The sequence below is a fragment of the Piliocolobus tephrosceles genome, chromosome 2, assembly GCF_002776525.5.
Source record: "Piliocolobus tephrosceles isolate RC106 chromosome 2, ASM277652v3, whole genome shotgun sequence".
NCBI lineage: Eukaryota > Metazoa > Chordata > Mammalia > Primates > Cercopithecidae > Piliocolobus > Piliocolobus tephrosceles.
This window is the reverse complement of record NC_045435.1, coordinates 100615630-100636918: the sequence shown is the minus strand read 5'-3', so window position 1 is coordinate 100636918 and position 21289 is coordinate 100615630. Positions and strand designations below refer to the sequence as shown.

General features: G+C 42.2%; 1 protein-coding gene across 2 annotated transcripts in view; it reads right to left on the bottom strand.

Annotated features, from left to right (window-relative positions):
* Positions 1–21289, bottom strand: part of ETV5 (ETS variant transcription factor 5) — a 61605-nt gene that overhangs the window by 28337 nt on the left and 11979 nt on the right. For both annotated transcript variants that reach the window (XM_023187668.2, XM_023187667.1), the window contains exons 6-7: positions 4805–4934; positions 3577–3864 (exon numbers count right to left, since the gene is read on the bottom strand). In XM_023187668.2, the coding sequence (XP_023043436.1) occupies positions 3577–3864; positions 4805–4934 (418 nt within the window). The remainder of the gene's footprint in view (positions 1–3576; positions 3865–4804; positions 4935–21289) is intronic.

The window sequence follows — 21289 nt, the reverse complement described above, 5'->3', positions numbered from 1 at the left end:
AGGAAATCACCAGTATAAATCATGGCTTTCAAACACAGTATTTATCTTCTAAAAATAAATTGAATTGTGAAGAATTATATGCTAAGACTATGTAAAACATTAAGAATGTACTTTTTTCTTTATTATTTTCTTAGAGATGGGGGTCTCACTATGTTGCCCAGGCTGGAGAGCAGTGGCACAGTGAGATCATGGGAGTTTTGACCTGCTGTTTCTGACCCCTGGGCCAGTTGACCTCTGCTTAGGCAAGTTGGTGGTCTCCACTCTCAGGAGGTCACCATATTGTTGCTAAACTTAGTGTGGACACCTGATAGGTTGGCATAGTGTACTACAGAGCCCAGGACTCCCGGGGTCAAGTGATCCTCCCGCCTCAGCCTCTTGAGTAACTGAGACTACAGGTGTGTGCTGCCATGTGCGGCAAGGATGTACTTTTGACTAGATTGCATTTTAGTTATTACGGCATAATCCAGCAAATTTCCATCACTATCAATAAACATATATGGAGGACAAATAAGATACAGGGCTAAATGTGGCCTAAAGAAAGGAGTCTAAATCACAGGTTTTTATCCTCAAAGAGCTTACTCTATTCAACTGAACAGATACGGCACACCCAGCAAAACAAAAAAGACACATGTTAAGCACATGGGTTTGGATTAAATGATATAGGAATTTATTAAGATTTTGTAGTTTAAGAGATAGATAGAACTTAAAGTATAATAAAAAGAGAGATAATGTTCAAGGTCAAAACAAATTTATCAAGGTCAATTACGCAGTTTTTATAGTAGACATTAGTGGGTGTCAGCAGCCCAAATAAAATCATAACTGAAACAAATGGCGTAATTATATGTCATGAAAGTTTTTGGTTGCTGAATGTAGGACCCTGTATTTGGCTATGTGAGCTTTAGAAAGTCCCTTAACTGTGCTGAGGCTTGATTTCTAATCTGCAAAATGGTTTTTTTTTACTCTGCCTATGTCACAGGGCTGTTAAAAGTTTCAAATGAGACTCTATTTACTTCTATCATGCAAAATACCATGTATTTGTATTAGGGATTTCGTTTTAAAGTAATAGTCCCTCTAATTTTAAGTTCTAAGCCAAGAGATAACCTAGTCACCAATAAAAGTAATCTGTCCCACTTTTCGGCAGGCATAACAGTTATTAAATGTATGATTATTAAGCTTGATATTATCCATGACTGTAATTTCTATTACTTTTATAAAAATCAAACCAGGGATTTTAGTCTGTCTCATTTTCTGTGTACTATCCAGTATCTAAAAGCAAAATCAGTCATGTTTTTGATGCGTTTTATGTCACACAGATATCACATGGATGACCATATTAATAGACAAAGGCAGTAGAAACAAAATTTGGTAATATATGCTTTAAATAAAGGTGGGGTGGAATAAGGATGAGGGTAGAGAGCTGCATCACAATTTCTCAAAGTGTGACAAGACTATATCCAAGCCCCACCCCAGTCCCACAGACTCTCTCTCTGAATGTTAACAAGGAATCTGCATTGAAAATCCCCCCTCCACACTCCCGCGGGCACTCCTGTGCACTTTCCACTTTGAGAGGACAGCACTCTTGTGTAGAAACCCAAGTGCCCAGTGTGGTTTTTAATCGATTTGGTAGCCTACAGAATACCTCCCCCTTTACCTCAATTATCTCAAGGATAGTGCGTGTGAGAACTTTGAATTTTAGACCCATCAGTCCTAAAGGCAGAGTACAAGAAGTAGTAAGTCCAAAATGCACAGGCAGACTTCAAGGAGGAATCACCCAAAAAAGAAATATCTGGTTCCCTCCTCTCTTCCTTTCAACACCCAAGGGCAAATAACTCATCAATCCCAGGAATCCAAACCTCCTTCCTTCTCAGGAGGCTGGGTAGACTGGAGACAGGCTTATTTCACAGCTGAGACTGGGGCTACCGTCTCCCAACTCTCCAGGAGAACTAGGATACTTGTCTCCCAACTCAGTTAACTGTTAATACAGTATGTTACATAAGCCCCTCGGATAAAGAACAAGGATTGAGGAGGAAATATTAGATAAAGGAATTTTCTTTTATACTTCATGGTAGTTTGCTAAGAATTTCAAATACTGAATATATACCCGACCCCATCCCTCCTCCCCAGTTTCCCCATAACCCTTGCAGAAAATCAGCAAGATGCTGTTTAAAAACACCAAAAAACCATTGAAATAAAAATGATATCTAGGCCAGAGTTCACAAATTGGCAGGCCTGCGGGGTGATTTTGCCCAGGGAAGTTTTGTTTAGTCTGCAGAGTGATGTTGTTTTTAATTTGAATTACTTGCCAACTTGAAAAAAAAAAATCTACAATTTTTACATAAAAAACCAAGTATCCAAACTCTCCTGCACAAGTACAGGTTGTTAGTACAACGTAAAAACTGCCAAAAGCTCAGAGGCAGCTGTGTCTTCCAGATGAGCCCCGGGTGGCAATAGAGGCTCACTCCCGAGCCAGCCCCCCACCAACTCCATCAGTGCTCACCCCTTGAGCCCTGTGTAACACGAGTGTTCATGTCCCTTGGCCTAAGCAAGGAATAAACAGCAACTAGCCATATTCTGCCGTTCTTAATGGTGACTTTCAGAGCAAAATGGGAAGTGGATCAGAACCAGACAAAGGGATCTTATTTTTTTCCCTGCATTTCATCTAGAAATAAAGTGATCTCCAAGTGAATACTGAAAGGCATCTGGAATGGACCAGGCCTGGGAAAGGTACACTCATGTATTTTCCCTACTTCTGCCCCATTGGCGCCCCCCACACCATCTTGCATCCTTTGGTAATATTGTTGACAACTACCCACCCACGGTTATCTCCTTATCCCAAAGAAACTTGAAATAAAAAAAGGCCCCCAGCACATCTTCTATGAAAGAAGGCCATAAGCATCAGAGATTCTAGAATACCACAGATAATAAACTTAGAAGGCTGGGACTTTAAGAGGTCAGGTTGGGAGTGCACAGAGAAGGTTCCCTTTATACACTTTTTTGATAAATGAATGGCTCTGGACAAGTTACTCCTGATGCCTCCATGTCTGTAGAAACATAAAAACCACCTGCAGTGTAACCAGAAGATTTCTATCTCAAAAGCAGATGTACAAACAAGGTCCTTAGCTAATCTCCTACTGTTAAAACATGTTAAAGTCAGATGAGTAATACTACCTTGTATAACTCAGCAATCGTCCCTTATATGTAAGTGAAATAAAGTTCGAGTCTATTAGTAGTAGGCAGCATCCAATGAGGAGTCAGGAACCTGCCCTCAGTGAGGGACAAGACTATCCTGGCAAGTCATTCTTCCTCTAGTTCTGTGAGAAGGGAGAATACCAGTTACCTGTCCCTTACCTACTTCATAAGGATGTCGTAGTCCATCAACCATCTGGTGTACCCTGGGAACAGGGTAGTATATAAACAGTCATATTCATATTGCTATTAGTCTTGCCTCACAAGCTGCCTCAGTGCAATCATAACTTTTAGGAACCTGGTAAACAAGAAAAACTGCTTCCCCTCTCCCACTGAGAAAGGACAGGGATGAGGGAGGCAGTTAAGGAAGAAGGCCAGATCAACACCCACCTCTGTTCTGATGGATACTGGTTTTCAGGCATCATCTTTGGCATCTGCAGGGGTTGATGTGGTGGTCGGGGGACCGCAAATGTTTGCTGCTGTGGTCCAGGCTCTGGAAGCGAATGGGGGGCGGGGGCGGGGCCCACACCTTGAACAGGGCCAGCTGCAGGGGCGTGCGCTGAGGTGGGCAGAGTTGCCTGAGGTGGGGGAAATAGGGGATTCTGATGGGTGGGTGAGGGGGGGGTTGTAGGAGGGGTTAATGGCTTGAACCCAGAGGGAGGCTTCCTATCATAGGCACTGTAAACAGAAAAAGAGAAGGAACCATTAAGCTGAAATGAAGCAATTAGCATGGTTACCAGGTCCAACAGAAAGCTAGTTTGCAGCCCATTGTTGCCAGGAAATAACAGCATTAACATAGTTAAATCGCTCATAGCCCTGAGGGGATATTTGTACCTCCGAAAAGTGACAAACACACTGCGTCACAGGGACTTGTTTAACACTTCTAGTGATTTTTCTCAAGGATAATTTTAGCCTCTGCTTCCGGTTTCCTTTCTCCCTCCTTCTAAAAGAATTCTCCGTGTATGCCTGTGTGGGGTGGGTGGGTGAGGGGAGAATTTACGCTTTGCCAGGTGTTCTCTGGTCCCCTCTCTTAACTATTCCAGGGTTCCCAGGAATTAGTCAGAATCTGTGTTGAAGGTACGTCTGTGCTGTGACATCATTTGAATGAACAACTCTTCTCCTCCCCCTTTCAGGCAAATCTATGTTTATCTTCTAGAGCAAAGAATGATTTAAAATTAAAGCTTCATTCCTGGGGCCTGGATATTCTTAAGTAAAGGGCACAAGCTTCAAAACTTTTTCATATATTCTGATTTGGAGATTACTTCTTTGGTGCTTAAAGTTCACATTAACATATGATAGACATGAAGAAGTATATATTACCTGCCTCAAAGCCACAGATCAAATATCCCAGGATTGAGACTCTTTCCCTAGAAGGACTGGGTACCCTATGAACTTAGTGCCCTGCGGAGCCACAAGGCTTTAACGGTTTTCTTTCGTGTGCAGTACGATGATCCCAAGGGAACTATGCTACACCTGGAGGATGACACTGCCATGAAAGGAGGATGTGTTCTACCCCAGGGTCTGCTGGGTAAGTAACACTGGGAAGGAACATTCAGGTTGATGGCTACTTTCAGAGCCTTTCTGGGCAGCCTTTCTTCGACTCCACTTGCCCACTTACCAATAGTTGTAGAGGCACTTTTCTCCATAGTTAGCACCAAGAGCCTGCTCATGGCTACAAGACGACAGCTCAGAGGAGGGGCTGTGCAGCTCCCGTTTGATCTTGGTTGGAGGTGGGGCATGAAGCACCACTGAAATCAGAAGAGGGATGAGGGGGGAATAGAGAGAGAACAGCTGATTAACAGGGAGCACAATACTTCCTTCTGCAAACCTTCTAACTAGCTGATTGTTCTTGGAACTCATGTCAAGTCACATGTCAGAAAAAGCAAAACGATTAAACACACAACCTCCCATCTAAAGCCAATTAAATTCTTCAAAGTCAGAAGTCATCATCTGACACTTCTAATTAGCCAAGTCTTTTTTCCCAAATTTCCTTGGTCATGGGTCTTGCCTTCCAGAAGCTGCAAAACCCTTAAAAACCTTGCAGGTAACGGGTCTCCACCAAAAATGCAAGTGGCTGCAGACATGAAGAATTTTGTTTCCAAAAAGGACGAAACGACCAAAAATGTGTTGGTAGACATTACCAACACATTTAAGCTTATCAAAGGCTTAAAATTGCTGTGGCAAATATATTTCTTATTTAGATGCATATTTACAAATTAAATATAGAATTTTTAAAAAGTCCTTCCTCAAGTAACTTTAAATATCAGCTCTCAGCAAGAAATACTCAACTTTAGAGGCATTCCAAAAATTTTAAAAGCAAAGGAATAAAACAACAGACCAATCCACTACCTAGAAAAGGCTAATAAATACAGAAAGCAGAAAGCCTGGCTACCTTTGTGCTTACATCTGCTCCCGGCCTGTCTCAGTGACTGACCAGCAAGGGTGGGTTTGTATAACCAGTCCTTTCATAGATGGTACAGTGAATGTTCCTGAATTCACGGAATAAATGCATGGAGCTACTGCTTTTGGGTTGGAAGCCAACTACATATTCCACGTAGGGTCCTGAGAGGGCAGAGTAACAAGAATTTTTCAAATCAAGGTGATTTACATGTAGTGGCCAAAAAAAAAAAAAAAAAAAAACACCAAAAAAACCCCAAAGAACAAAAAACCGAGTTTGCCTTTTCTGTCTTCTCTAGGAGCTAAATTGTTGCAGAGACAGCATTTTATCCAAAGTGGAAAGATGCATTTCACGCTATAAGGGCTGTCTTCTAGTTGAGTTAGAACAATTACTCCGTGTCTAGCTACCTTGGAAGGTGGGGAAGGAGAGCAAGTTAAGCTTCTGTGCTGGCCACTGGCCACTGTATCAAAGGTCTCATTAAATAGCTAACTACAGTCAGTGGTCTGGTGACCCAATAACATTTTCAGTTTGACTCAATGTTTACACCTGAAACATCTTTAGGAGTTAAGTTAATTCTTAGTAATTATACTAGGTAGAACTAGCTAAACAAATCATCACTTCTCTCTTTTTTTTTTCTGAGATGGAGTCTCACTCTGTCGCCTAGGCTGGAGTGCAATGGCGGCAATCACTGCAATCTCCGCCTCCTGGGTTCAAATGATTCTCCTGCCTCAGGCTGCTGAGTAGCTGGGATTACTGGCGCCCGCCACCACACCCAGCTAATTTTTGTATTTTTAGTAGAGACAGGGTTTCACCATGTTGGCCAGGCTGGTCTTGAACTACTGACCTCCTGATCCGCCCACCTCGGCCTCCCAAAGTGCTGGGATTACAGGCACGAGCCACCACACCCAGCCTAAACAATCATCTCTTTTCTATTAATATCTGATAAGACCGAACAATCTTCCAGTCAACTGGCCTCTCAGGTGCCTCTATAATCCCAAATTCTGAACTCAGGAGTGAGTACGAGACAGATGACTCTATCACAGATGACAAGGTTATAAAGCAATGTTGCTGCAAAGTCCTGCCAGTGACTGACTTGAAAGGACAGGTTTTCATAATTCCTTTCTTACATAATGCCAACTGCTTTTCCTGAATACATAAAATAAGCTGAGAACTAGCAGATTATATTTAGAAGTCATTAGTTTCTCTCGTGATTTTTTGATGGTGACATCATGGCAGCCAACACTCAATTGTTATCAATTGTTTCAAATATTCACACAGAAAATAGTGAAGCTTGTTCGAATGTTGCTAGTAAATGAGAATTTGACACAGAAATCCCTTTCTCCAACGCAGTAGTCTGGCAGTTCTCAGCACTGGCCCTTGGTCACTGCCCTTCCTCTCACCAGTCTTCTGCTATAAAAGTTTTGGCAAAACAATGAGGAAAGGTAATGATGACCCAATTTGAACAAAAGCTACATGTCCTTGAAACATCTACCTTTCTTGCTTTATCTAAAGATAGTCATTTGCAATCACTTTACCTAATTGTTTGGAAAGAAAACAATTAGTGTATTATTCAATGGTCTGATTTCAGGTTTTAGAAGTGTCTTGACATTGTCACAATATTATTATAACAGTTACCAATTCTGCTGACAAGTCTAACACCAGAGGGTAAGCAAAAGTTGCCCAGAAAGAAACATTTTGTATTTGTTTCGGGAACTGCACATATCTAAAAGGATCTAAATTGCCAGCGAATTCTGATGTCTTGATTTCTTCAAATCTAGACAGTACTTAGTGTGTACCACATCATTTTGGCTCTAAATTATATAGTACCTTCTACCCCAAAATGTCTTGTATGTGCAACAGTATATTCTTTATACAAAGGGGGAGTTCAAAAAGTATTTGTGTGAACAAATGGACTGTATTTCCAATTTGTTCTTACCCTTGAAGGCAGGGACCACATCTACCCTACAAGGCTGGGTACAATGTTAGTTATACAGACTTTACCCACCCAGGATAAAACATGGCAGGAACGAGAATGGAAAAAGTTTCACAGATCTACACTGACAGGAAAGCCACAAGGGGCCCTGTGAGTGGTGAGGAACAAGGCTCAGCTCCTTAAAGGTCTGTAGGACTAGAGGATATGTGAAGGAGCCTAATTCTGGCATGTGTTAGTCAGAGATAGTGGTGTATTTAAAGCAGGAACTCAGAAGCCCAAGGAATGCTCCTTGCTTTCAGTCTGTTTCTTCATTTGTAAAATGAGGTATGCGATGCTGCCTTGAGAAATAAAGAAAAGGGCACAGCACCTTGCAGATGGTGCTATGATGTTGTGTAATTATACCCTGTGCTTTCAAAACCAGTATTTACCTTTGCACAGCTGACTTACTAGATGATGACAGAGACCCAGGACTATAAAAGATGGCAACAAATTGGAATTGAAAAGGGATCATGAACTCTTGAGGAAGTCTGAAAAGAAATGCTAAAAAAACAAAGTTGACATTTGAGCTAATAAACATCTTCTGCAATTAGAAACTTTGAGTTTAAACTCAGAATTGTAGAAGAGGGCCCACCAAGTCAGGGGTGTCCTGAAAATAATTCTTGCTGAATGGGGACTACCCTCTTTGTCATGAAGATCTTTCTTTCCTTCATCATTCATTCATTCATTCATTCATTCATTCACTCACAGAGTATGTTCGATGGGCCAGGTATTCTGGATGTCAGGTGTATATGATGCTACGCAAAACAGACATGGTCCTTTGCTCATGGCCTGCATAATTTAGTAAGGCATCTGACTTTTAGCATCTTCTCAACGATGCAATTAGAGATAGATTAGGGCCCCAGTATGCTGAATTCAAGTCCTTACATTTATAGATAAGGATCCTGAGGCCCAAAGGAACTAAAGGGCTTAGGCTGCTGCTGTTCGAGGGGAGAAGAGGCAAGGGCCCCTGCACCGTCACTGCAGTCATCTTCTACCACACTGACAGAAACGCAAGATATTCCACTCGCTCACTTTGTACGTTCAAAATAGAAGGCATAAACCTTTTTTTTCAACTGAACAAAAACACCACTTACACCTGGTTAAGAGAAAATGCTCTGGAACAAAGGGAAAATAGTTGAGAAGAACTAATACCTCTGGAAAAGAACAGAGAAGGCTGATCAAGAAAGAAGCAGCCAGCCAGACCCCTTACCATTTCCTTTATGCCTAGTTGCCCTTATATACCTAATTTCATTCAATCTTCCCAATTTAATGAGAAAGCTATTAATGCTTCCATTGTCTTCATTTTACAAACATGAAAACAAGGCTTAAAGTCACTTGCCAAGGTTTCACAGCTGGACAGTGGCCAGGATTCCTACCTATGCCATTCTTAGTCTTTTCATTCTATTGTCTCCCAGAAAGAATCTGAGAGAAAAAAGACCAATCAAAGAGGGAATAAAAGAAAAAGGGAAAGAGAGAAGGAAGACAATACAGGAGAAGAAAACAGAAGGATACTTTTTTCCAGCTCTCAGGGCTGTATCCTCATGTTTACCCTACACTCCCCAGTGCCCTAAATCCACTCAAGGACTTACGCCTTTGTCTGGCTCTAGGATACCAAAATTAACCAGGATCTCTATTTCACCTCCATTGTCACAGGCAATGACATCCCCGACTCCAGTAGCCTTCTTTTTTTTTTTGAGACGGAGTTTCACCCTTGTTGCCCAGACTGGAGTGCAATGGCGCAATCTTGGCTCACTGCCACCTCCGCCTCCCAGGTTCAAGTGATTCTCTTGCCTCAGCCTCTCGAGTAGCTGGGATTCCAGGCGTGCACCACCACAACTGGCTAATTTTTTGTATTTTCAGTAGAGATGGGGGTTTCACCATGTTGGTCAGGCTGGTTTTGAACTCCTGACCTCCGGTGATCCGCCTGCCTCGGCATCTCAAAGTGCTGGGATTATAGGTGTGAGCCACCGCACCTGGCAGCCTTCACTTTTTGTAATCCTTGCCTCCCATTCTAGCATTCCATCTAAAAGGTCTCACTCTCCCTTCTATGGTTAAGCTGATCAAAACCTTCTGCTCATTCAGACAGTTGCCAGCACTTCAGAAGACCTGATGCCTTCTACAGCCAGTCACTACTACCCAGACTCTGCACTGAAGCCATGGATGCCATCTCTCTCCTCAGAAGCCCTGCCCCGCCCTGAAACTGCTTCTGGACAATTGTCCTACTACCACCACTGAGGCAGGAAGACCTTGAGTGAGCTGTCTGGACCCCGATTTGACTATAATAACTCTACTAAGGATCTATGCGCAAATATATGTATGACAGTCTTAGCTCGTCGGGGTAGGAAAAAGGGCAGCTAGCTGATAAGATGTAATTAAGTCCATATCTGTGGGTATGCACAATCAAGTATATGTATTGCCTTGCAGACAACCGTAACACCATTTTAAATTTAGATGTGATGCTCACAAGTCAACCAACTTCACAGTTGCTCTTCTTATTAGGCTAGGGAACTCCTTAGATTTTTCTATCTGACACAGGGATCAAAATCCAAGCCTGGTCCTAGCCAATGCAATAAGGCAAGAATAATAAACACAAGGCAAATTAGAAAGAAGGAAAGAAATCTGTCATTATTAACAGGAGGCCTGGTTGGGTACATAGAAAATATAAAAATGACCACAACGTATAAGAATCAGTAAGCAAAGTCATTGGCTATGAGGTCAACATGTTAAAAAAACTTTCAATATACAGTAACTAAAACAATGTGAAATTAAAAGCATACACAACATCAACAAAATCATCAAATACCTAGGAAAATGTCTAATAAAAGATATATAAGATGTCTACACTGGGCCAGGCATGGTGGCTCATGCCTATAATCCCAGCACTTTGGGAGGCTAAGGCAGGGCAGATCGCTTGACCCCAGGAGTTTGAGCCCAGCCTGGGCAACATTAACAAAATCCCATCTCCACAAAAAAATACAGAAAAAAAAAAAAAAAAATCAGCTGGGACTGTAGTGTGTACCTGTGGTCCCAGCTATGAGGGAAGGTGAGGTGGAAGGGTCACCTGAGCCCACGAGGCTGAGGCTACTGTGAGCTGTGATCATGCCACTGCACTCCAGACTGGGCAACAGAGTGAGACCCCATCTCAAGAAAAAACAAAGAAAAAAGATACCTACACTGAAATCCACAAAACACTAAGGAAAATTAAAGAACTCTCAATAAATGGGAAGGATAGATCATGCTGGTGGACTGGAATGCTTCACATTATAAAGATACCATTTCTTCCCAAATTTATCTATAGGTTCAATGTAACCCCCAACAAAATCTCAGCATTACACAGAAGGGAGAATGAAGAAATTGCAATTATGCTTAACAACATGGATGAATCTCACAAATATGCTGAGCTAAAAGAAGTCAGGCACAAAAGGGTACCTGCCATGTAAGTCCATTTATATAAAGTTCAAAAAAAGACAAAACTAATCTACGGTGTTTGAAAGTCAGGAGGGAGGTTACTCTCGATGGGCTGGTGCCTGTTAAGGGGGCACAGGAGTCTTCTTATAGTCTGGTAAGTTCCATTTTCTGATCTAAACGCTTACACTGTTTGTGAGAATACATCATGCAGCTATACTCTTATGATTTCTGTATGTTACTTCGATTACATTTCTACTTTTAAAAAAAGCAGCCTGGTCCTCATCAAATAGCACCACAGAGTTAATACTAAGATTTATCAAATTTTAGAAAAACTTTCTTCTGTGATGGTCTAGAAACAGTCTTCCAAAGAAACAACTCAGTTGTTTTAAAATAGAAAAAATAAACTGGTCCATTCAAGAGAAATAATAATTCCCTCTGCTGACAAAATCTGTTTCCTGCCCACAAGTACAGGCCTGTGGACTGTTCAAGGCAGCCACCCCATGCCTGTGCTAACGGTAAACTTCACTATTACAGCCCCAAGGATCAAGATGTAGGAAAATACTTTTGTTGGATATTATGATGAGCGACAGTTCCATTCAAAAGGATTTTTTTTTTTTTAGAAAGACAAAACCCATCTTGTCTAATAAGGCTTTCTTTGGTGTTTCATAATCATCAAAGTTTCAGTTTGCCACAGACTTTGTTGTGAATACATAAAACATTTATGTAGCTGCTAAGTGTTAAAGAAATTGCCAATTAGTTACCCTGCGGTTTGAAGGGGAGAAGGACTAAGCGCATCCGTATTTCTCCTACTTCACACACAGGCTCTGGCCGCCTTCCACCAGCTGCCATACTTCAGGTTCTGTTTTGGGGTTTTCCTTCTCCCTTCTTCAGTTTCATTTACCTTCATCTGGGCCAGACTCATCTTTCCCAAATCAGCTGTGCAGGCCTGACTTTCAGGTAAGACTTTATTTGGTCACACGCTATAGCCATGATCCTCTTACTTCACATGGAAAGTTGTGTCTCATGACAGAAGTTGACCAGCGCACTGACACGTGCTTCTGAATGGTGTGTCCATGAGGCTGCAGCTCAGGGGGCTGGCCTAGGTCTCCAGAACCTCCCATTACACTTGAACAGATACGATGTGGAATGTACACAAATAGTAGTGACCATACACTGCTCAGGGTTCCAGAGCCACCATCCTGAAATGAAGGCCTTCTCCTAAGTCTCCTGGCCACCAGCTTTCTGGGTCACTGCTCCTCTCTCTGACCACTGCCATCTCACATCCCTTCCCTCTAGAGGAAGAATTACATACTGTGTAGTCCAAGAATGGGGGTGGGAGGGGAGAGAAGTCCGAGACACCTGCCCATACTATTAATATTCTATGGTTGTGGGAGTGAATAGAACACAGGGAAAGAAGGCAGAGGAAAAGATGATCAAGAAGAGGGACCTGGAAATATAACAAGGACACTGGCAAAACAGAACCAAAAAGCCCACCAGGGAAGAGCAAGTGTGACCTCTTTTCCCCTGATTTACCCTTAACTTGTCTGAGGACTCCACTGGCAAAGACCAGAGGGCTTTGAGTCACCAGAGGGAGTGTACTTTGTGCTTCCAACATAGTGCTGTCTACTCTTAGCTCTTGCCTTTTTTAGGAATTTTGAGACAAAGCTCAAATACCTAGTTAGCAGGAAAAAGGATGTAGATAGGGTAAGACCTTTTTTTTTAAGTTCTACTATATTACCAGAGAGGGTCAGAAATATTTATTTTAGGACTGAGCAGATTAAAAACTCATTTCACACATAAAATCTATTATACCTCAATATTCTTTGTAATTGCTCTAACAGCACTAGTGAATGTCTCTAATAGTAGATAATACCCTGTTCTGGGAAACAAGAAGGTTCACAAGGAGATAAGGTTAAGTGGACAGGTTCTGGCACTTAAAAAAGAACATCTGGAAAAGGAGATGTCTGGATTTCCAAACCACATAAGAGGCATGCTCAAACTTGTTTAACATTGATCCTGCCTGGCAACAGTTTCCAAAAATAAAAATCGACAATGTTATCAAATTTAGTTAGGGGACACACGTTCTAAAAGCAGAATTGGAGTAGGTATGGAAGAATGTGCCGTTTTTCTTTAATATCTCACACAGCTAACCTGTGTAAGGATAAATTCTCGAATTTAATACGTGAAAAATCATCCACACATAGTAAAATCAACCATTGAGCAAGCTGTGCTAAAAACTCTTTAATGAGTCCCCCAAAAGCCCTCTCCTCAAACACGCACAAACCATCTCTGACCCATTTCTCTCCATCTGTGTCACTCTGTTCTTCCACCACTGTTGTAAAGCCAACACAAACGCATGAATGTGAGAAGTGAGAGAATCAACAACATTGGAGATTTCTAAGCCTAAGGGCAGCATTTCTGGATGCTGTTTGCATTTCTATATATTCTTTAAAAATGGACCATAAAAAAGTCAACGACTGGCCAAGACTTCAAAAAAGTCACTGTTACAGGTAAAATAAAAAAGCTAGGGAGACTGTTGCATATTAAAGAGGATAAATGGAGCATAAACATAAATGCAATGTGTGATTTTAAACTGAATCCTAGATCAAAACCATTATCAACATTGCTAAAAAGATATCTGGAGACAATTGGGGAATTCTAAATATTACTGAATAAAGATTTTCTTAGGCTATGTAGCAGAATGTCAATCTGTGGAGATACACACCAGAGTATTTGGGGTGAAATGTTATAATGCCTGAAACTTGCTTTCAAATGGTTAAGAAAAAACTACACACACACAGAGATGAAGCAAATGTAGCTATACGTTTTAAAAATAAATAAATAAAACAGTAATTCCATCCCATTTCCTCTGCGATATCTGGAGAAAAAAATCCTTTATCTTATGGTTGACTAACATGTCAAGAGTAGAAAATGATAAGAACTTCAAAACCATAGATCGACACATGAAGAAAGCCACCCTTGGCCTATTACTGAATTGGAAGGATAATACAGCCCTGGGAATCTAGCCTTACACAAGGATAAATGCTGGTCACACCTAATGTCTACGCCAGTGGTTCTCAAACATTTTGTTGGCTTTGGCCCACTTAGAAAGGACAAGGGAACACTCCAGAGACAGCAAAATAAAAACAGCCACTGCTGTTACTGTGACTACTGCCTGCTGCTAATACTTCCACCAAACTGCTTGGGTAGAAAGACAGCAGTTACACAAATGCAAAATGATTAACAAAAATAACACCTATCAGTAACTCTATATTCATATTAGTGCATATATAACAGGAACTAAAATATATGCCCAAGTCAACCACAAACATTCTTGAGAAAAAATGGAGAATTTCCATTCCTTGTGAATTTATATGTAAAACAGGTTTAGGACAATAGATTGTCCAGAACAGCTGGACAACCCATTCGATTTCATCCCCAGGGTCTTCAAGAGAGTGCAAGGCAGCTATCACCAACCTGGGAAGGTTGGCAGAATTAAAGTTCTCTTTCTTATGGTTCTCCTTCATTTTCTTCCCTCATAAGCAGCTGGGTTAGCCCCTTCTACCCCTAAAGGCTGAGCAGGGCTGGGATCAGGATGAGAGGAAGCTGGAAATACGTGGCCTAGGCTTTTGCTGCTCTGAGCCTAGGGGCTCCCACTGTTCAGCCTAGTTTACCAGGCTAGATAAAAAGGCATATGGGGCTGAAGACCTAAACTGTGTTAAAGTAAGTACACTGGTTTGGAAGATCCCCTATGCATTTATGTCTTAGGAACCAAGAATGGCAGCTGGACCTTAGTGTGGAATCAAGGCCCTCCATACGACTCATGGGGGACATGACAAACACCTGATAAGCCAACAACTGGCTGGCCATACCACATGCCAGGGCTGAGATTTCAGGGCAGGCTCATTCTGCAAGAACAGCTGCATTTGTCCTGGGCAAAGTCTCACATGAAGAAAGTAAGACTTGTGCTTTGGGATAGGGTTTGCTATTAGCAGGTACAGGGAAAGAAGCTTCAGAACTGGCACAGCTGTATAGTATTCAGGACTTTAGATTAGCAATTAATCATGGTGGTGGAGGGAGGTTATGATGTTGATGACTCTGGGGTATTTTTGCGATTTGTCCTATTTCTCACCAAGAACCAAAGGACTGACTGTCACCCTGGTGGTATATTTCAGGGCTCCAGGGTATCAGATCAACCATGAGGTAGCAGAATTCATCAATGAACAGTTATAGAATAGAATCCCTTCCTATAAGGCCAATTATCATCTTCTGTACAATAAATAACGCAAGAGCCAAATTAGGGAGTGGTAAAGCTAGTTCCTGGAACACTTGGCTTCAGGAATCAGATTTCTCCCATGCGGTGGGAAAAAACTAGTCAGCAGAAGACAGGCTTCAGGAACTGGTGTGTGGACAAAAACAAAATAAAACAAAAAAAACAACAAAACACTCTATTCTTCCTGATTTAGACCTAGAAACTTGGGGTAATACAATCAGCTCAAAATAAAAGGCTTTGAATGTATTATCATGACATGGACTACGGGAACCGGGGTTAGGGTTACATTGGTATAGGAATAAGACCAACCTAAGACCCAGATTCAAGTTTTTGAAGTTTTGATGGCTTTGCATGAAAATGGCTAGAAATACCAGGATGAAATAGTAGCCAATGAAATTAGAGCCAGGTCTTGCCACAGTGGGAAAGGAAGTGAGGGAAGGAGACACCTTTCTTGCTCATGAGAATAGATGAGGCTGTATCAAGTGTCTGGAAATTCAAGAGCCAAGACCTTTTGGGGAAGATTTTTGAAATGCAAGCTGAGGAATTTTGCTGGTGAGTGCTATGTTAAAAAATGCTAGGCCCCTTGCTTGAAAGATAGCATACAGACTATCTCCAGAGAGCCCACTCTCAGTTCCTAAGTGTGGTGGTGGAAACACAATTATTAAGGACACTGGAAGATTATTCTAGAATTCTGAAAATGGCCTTGAATATAACAGAAACTAAAGGGAAGACAAGGAGCTTAGAAAAGAACTGAACCAACTTTGAAAACATATACATAGCATTAGTAGACAATGGTATCTGAAACATCTCTAAGAAGTTGCCTGCAAAGACAGTGGAATTTCTCCCAGAATACAGGAATTAAGAGTTATTGATAAAATTTCCCCCACCTGGGTTTCATTTTATCTTTTTTTGTTTGTTTTTTCAGAGGCAGGGTCTTGCTCTGTAACCCAGGCTAGAGAGCAATGGCGCAATCATAGCTCACTGCAGTCTCAAACTTCTGGGCTCAAGTGACCTTCTTGCCTCAGCCTCCTGAGTAGGTGGGACCACAGGCGCCTGCCACCACATCCAGCTAAATTTTTTTTTTTTTTTCAAGAGACGGGGTCTCACTATGTTGCCCAGACTGGTCTCAATCTCCCGGCCTCATGTGATCCTCTAGTCTCAGCCCCTCAAAGTGTTGAGATTACAGGCTTGAGCCACTGCACCCAGCCTCAAAACTGGGTTTTAAAATAGATGATAGAACTGGTACCGAGAAGCAGTTAAAACCATGAGGCCATTCTCTGTAAGTCTCTCCTCCGTTGCTTGTTTACCTCAGATAACCCTAAGCCTCTGCTATGCCCTCGAGCTGACAATAACAACATGGGTCTAGGTTGTGACACATATCATGTATTGGGCTTGTAGAACATTGCTTTCTCTGGGGAAATGCTGGCTGTATATAGAATTGGTGCTTGAAGACAAGATCCTGCAGAGGTCTGGAGACTCAAGTGTTTATATAAGACCAGTGTTATGATATTTTATGCCCTTATTGCTCCTTGGAATGTGGGCTATATGAGATACAGGATAGATTCAACAATGGAGAAATCCAGCATATCAGCAATTCCAGCTTAGGGGACCCACAGGTTGTAGCTTCTAGTAGACCCCAGAACAAAGCCCGTCTGGCTAGGGGTAAAAGCAGGGAAAGATGAAAATGGTGATTTTACACTTACAAAGGAATTTTAATTTCTTTGTGGGAAGGGGGAATGACTTGACAAGGAGGTTACACTTAACAGAAAAGGGCTTTAGTTGGGAGCATTCTCACACTGTTAAAAATCTTATTATTTGAACTGTAAGGTTTATATTATCTAGTGGCTTCATATAACCTTGGGGAAGGGGAGGTGGTTTAAATGTTTGCTTCCACTAAGCCTGGCTCAATGATTGCAACATTCAGCAAACAATTGCTTCCCTCCCCTCCCCCATTTCCCATGGCCGCTTACAGTAATGGTAGCAGCTAGACAGCAGAACCAGCACAGGGTATCTGGCAATCAAATCCCCAACTGAAATACAATTGGTTAAAAGACAAAAACTAAATTCTGCCCATGAAAGTCAGCTTGGGAGGTTACTGTCTAACATAAAATTGTAACCCACAGGTTGGACAGTACAACTCAGGCTGACCGGCCAAAGTGTGGGGGGCACTCCAAACTCCAGGGGGAGCTCAAGACTTGCCCTACCTCTGTACTCCTTCCAGAGAGAAGAAATGTGATCAAGTCTAAGATGACACCCAGGTCCTCAAGGACAGATGGGGGAAAGATGGGGTGGGGTGACAGTTTTGGCTAGAATGAGCAAATGTCATCCTGAACACTGTCTACCTTTTCTGCTGCATGAGGCTGAAAGCTGCTCCCACTCTCCAAAGGCTGAGAAGGCCCAGGGAAGAGCTCAAGGCAATGGGCCTGTTGCAGGCCTTCAGAGTAAAAGAGTCATCAAAGGTGACCTATGGGGCACTAGCAAGTTTGCCAAGGCAGAGAAGTTGGCAAGTCATGCCTTTGGTCATCAACTAGGAGAGATGGCTTTTGGGATACTGGTCTTGTCCTTTCTTCATTTCTATCAGTGAACGACATGGGTGATTTGTAAAGATTTCTATTCTAACTCTGGCTAAAATACAAGGAAAGAAACTCTTTGTATTAATGCTTCGTCACTGCTCCCCCTCCCAAAAGAAGTGGTTAGGAATGGGAGGAGAGCCTTCCATCCACGGGTGTAAAGTACTAAATCAGCAATGTCCTAATTCATAGATGGTGACCTGTGGGTAAGAACGATTATCTATCACTGAATAGCTGCATCTTATTCTCAGGACAAAAATGCCTCTTTCAGACAGTCATTTCCAAACAGAAAATCTCTGTAATCAAATAAAGAAGAAAACTGAATGCCAATGGTAGTAGAGTGATTTTTTTTGACCCAGATGAACTAGTTTCAGATTTACTTCCTTTAAGTTCATATTCTTTCTACACTTCAGCATTTTTCTTGAAACAGCTTGGATTTGTACAGTTCCTTTTCTTCAAAGGACTCATTTAGCCTAACAATTTAGGACTGTTACTTTAGAACTCCAAAAATGGAAACCTAGATGGCTTGAATGTAAGCGTTAGAAATTAAAGGTCAGTAAAGGAGACTAGAAAAGAATTAGACCAACTTCGATTGATGTAGGGCTCAAGTATTAGTAGATATGGGGCTCTTCCATTAAAAACATTTTGTACGGGATGAATATTTCTAATTGCATAAGAGTGTCACATCTCAATTTGTGGGATGTGGAGAAACCAAAGCATTTAACAGTCAAGTAACATGCTTGAGTACAGAGCTGACTCCAGGAGAGTCAAGATAAAAAACAAGAGGTTCTTCTGACTTCTAATGTACCGCCCCCTTTCAACTACCATAGGCTGGGTTCTTTTAGAGCTACAGCCACAGAGCTGGCATGTTGGTTACCTTCATGCTAAGAGACCAGCAGGATACAAATGTGAGGGACTGGCCTGATTACACCAAAGGAGGATCTGAGCATTATTCGAACCAGTGTTTTACTACTTTCCTTGGGCAGCTAGCTGTTCAAAGAATTTTAATAGTCAACCTGTAGAAATATAAGACAACTATTGGTTTTACTTTCAAGATTGAGAAAGAGGTCTAAGGAAACCCTTGTCCTTCCAACTCATTAGAGATGACAGGGCGGCTTCCTCTACTGTGCCCTTGCATCGATCACAGTGGATTTTACCATGAAGTGCTGCTCACAGTGGATCACGCAATCAGGATAAGGGGAAACAGGACATTTTTCCTGAAAGGAAAAAAAATTGTAAAACTAAACCTTAAGCTTTAACATCCCTTCTATAATTTACTCCCAACTTACATAATTCTCATCTACACTGGCACTAAAGTGAAATGTTAACAGTACTTGAAATAGGATTTAAGCACTGTGGAAAATCTTATCTTTAATTTCAAATTGAAAATTCATCCGTAAAATCTGACAGAAGAAAATCCAAACCCTAGGGAAATGAGTTTCTTCCCCCAGAACCATTCCCTTCTATCTATAGCCCCACTTCTCCTAAAAGCAGAAACTCAGCAAGTACGTCAAGGGTGCCTAAACTGTGACTTGCACTCTAGCACATGCAGTCTTACTGGGAAACATAGCATTAGCTGCTCAAAGTCTAAATGCAGCCTAGCAACACTTGGTTAGTGTATGTGTTTAAAAGAGGAAACAGAAAATGAGAAATAGCCCTAACTAGCTTTTGTTCTATTTATCTAGAAGGTCATCCCAAGGACTCAGAACTCTGGGTTTGAGACCCTTTACAGTGTTACTTCCCCACCAGCTGGAGGCTGGGGCAGCTGGGATGGGAAGGGCCTGTGGTAGGGAATGCGGTGGTGTGCGGGCTGTATGCGCCAGGTGTCCACAGTGTGCAGAGCAGGCGCTGTGGCCGAGGCGGACATAAACACGTGACAGGGCTCCTCTGCTTTTGCAGACACTCAGAGTCTAAGAAACGTGATTTGTTTCCTGTTTCAATAGGAATAAAAACTGGGAAGCAGGGACTATGATTATTAGTTGTCAAAATACTAAATACTTCTCAAAGCTCTATGCTGTTTCCACCTTCTTCTGCAAGAAATAAAATTCCATGGCTGCTGGGGAAGAAAAAAAATGAAGATGGAGTTTAGAAGCAGAAATTTTCCGAGTCAAGATATCCCTCAGCACAGCAAAGTTATCCCCCCTCAATTATTCTCTATTAAAATTCAGATGAGGAAACTAGGGGTAGGCTCCAGGATCTGGCCTTTACTGTGGGTGACCATGTGGAAGAGACATCCCCTCCTCTTCTATTCTACCTTTTCTATGGAAAAAGTATAAAAGACCCTCATTAAGTGCTCTTGCAGGCCATTACAAAGTATGTCCAGGCACTCAGCTGAAAGTGTTTATGTAAGCGAAGTCCTTCTCAGTCCCTCTGGAGAAACACACATATCAGCATCCTCCTACACAGCTGATATCTAGTGTTACCTCCTGAGAGGTTTCAAACTCTCTCACAAAAGGACAATCTGCCCAGGCCTGCTCTTTTTTAATAGGGAAGGGAAGGCATGCTTGCAAGGCCAATTTACAGCAAGGGAAAAAAAAATCCTTGAGGCAAAACACAAGTGCAAACTGCCTTATTAAGGTTGTGAGGATGAAGAGTAGGAACTAAGAAAAGCTCTTTAAAATCCTGAGGAAGCTGCTCTGGATCATTACTATTACGTTTTGTTTTGCCTTTTAACTGATTGTCCTTTTTATGTCCATCATACACCCCTGGGCTATCCCACAGAGCACACTGGACATGTATCTGTGAGCTGCCGGTGAGCTACGGGGTAAGATGTTGGAGGATGTTTAAGTGTGGAAGCAGGTGGGTGTGGTGGTTCGAACCTGTAATCCCAGCTATGTGGGAGAATTGCTTGAGGCCAGGAGTTCCAGACCAGCCTGGGCAACACAGCAAGACTACCCCTACCCCCACCCCACCTCCTTGGCCAATCAATCCCCTTGACCAATCAATCAATCAAGGGTGGATGCTAGTTTGAGGCACGTGCACCCTTAAAACCTGGCCTAGTTTTGGCATGATGAGGCTACTTTGGTTTGGGGGTTGCTCAGAGGCTGGATTTTTCTGGTACTTCCAAGGATGTTCATTTTGGGAGGTTATGCATTTGATTAGTGTCCAGTGGAAGGGTTTACAGCCATAGTGAGATTCCCTCATTGCTCAGTACCAGAGTTTTGAGTACGGTCGTTTAAAAAATGATACTTGGCCGGGCGCGGTGGCTCAAGCCTGTAATCCCAGCACTTTGGGAGGCCGAGACGGGCGGATCACGAGGTCAGGAGATCGAGACCATCCTGGCTAACATGGTGAAACCCCGTCTCTACTAAAAATACAAAAAACTAGCCGGGCGAGGTGGCGGGCGCCTGTAGTCCCAGCTACTCCGGAGGCTGAGGCAGGAGAATGGCGTAAACCCGGGAGGCGGAGCTTGCAGTGAGCTGAGATCCGGCCACAGCACTCCAGCCCGGGCGACAGAGCAAGACTCCGTCTCAAAAAAAAAA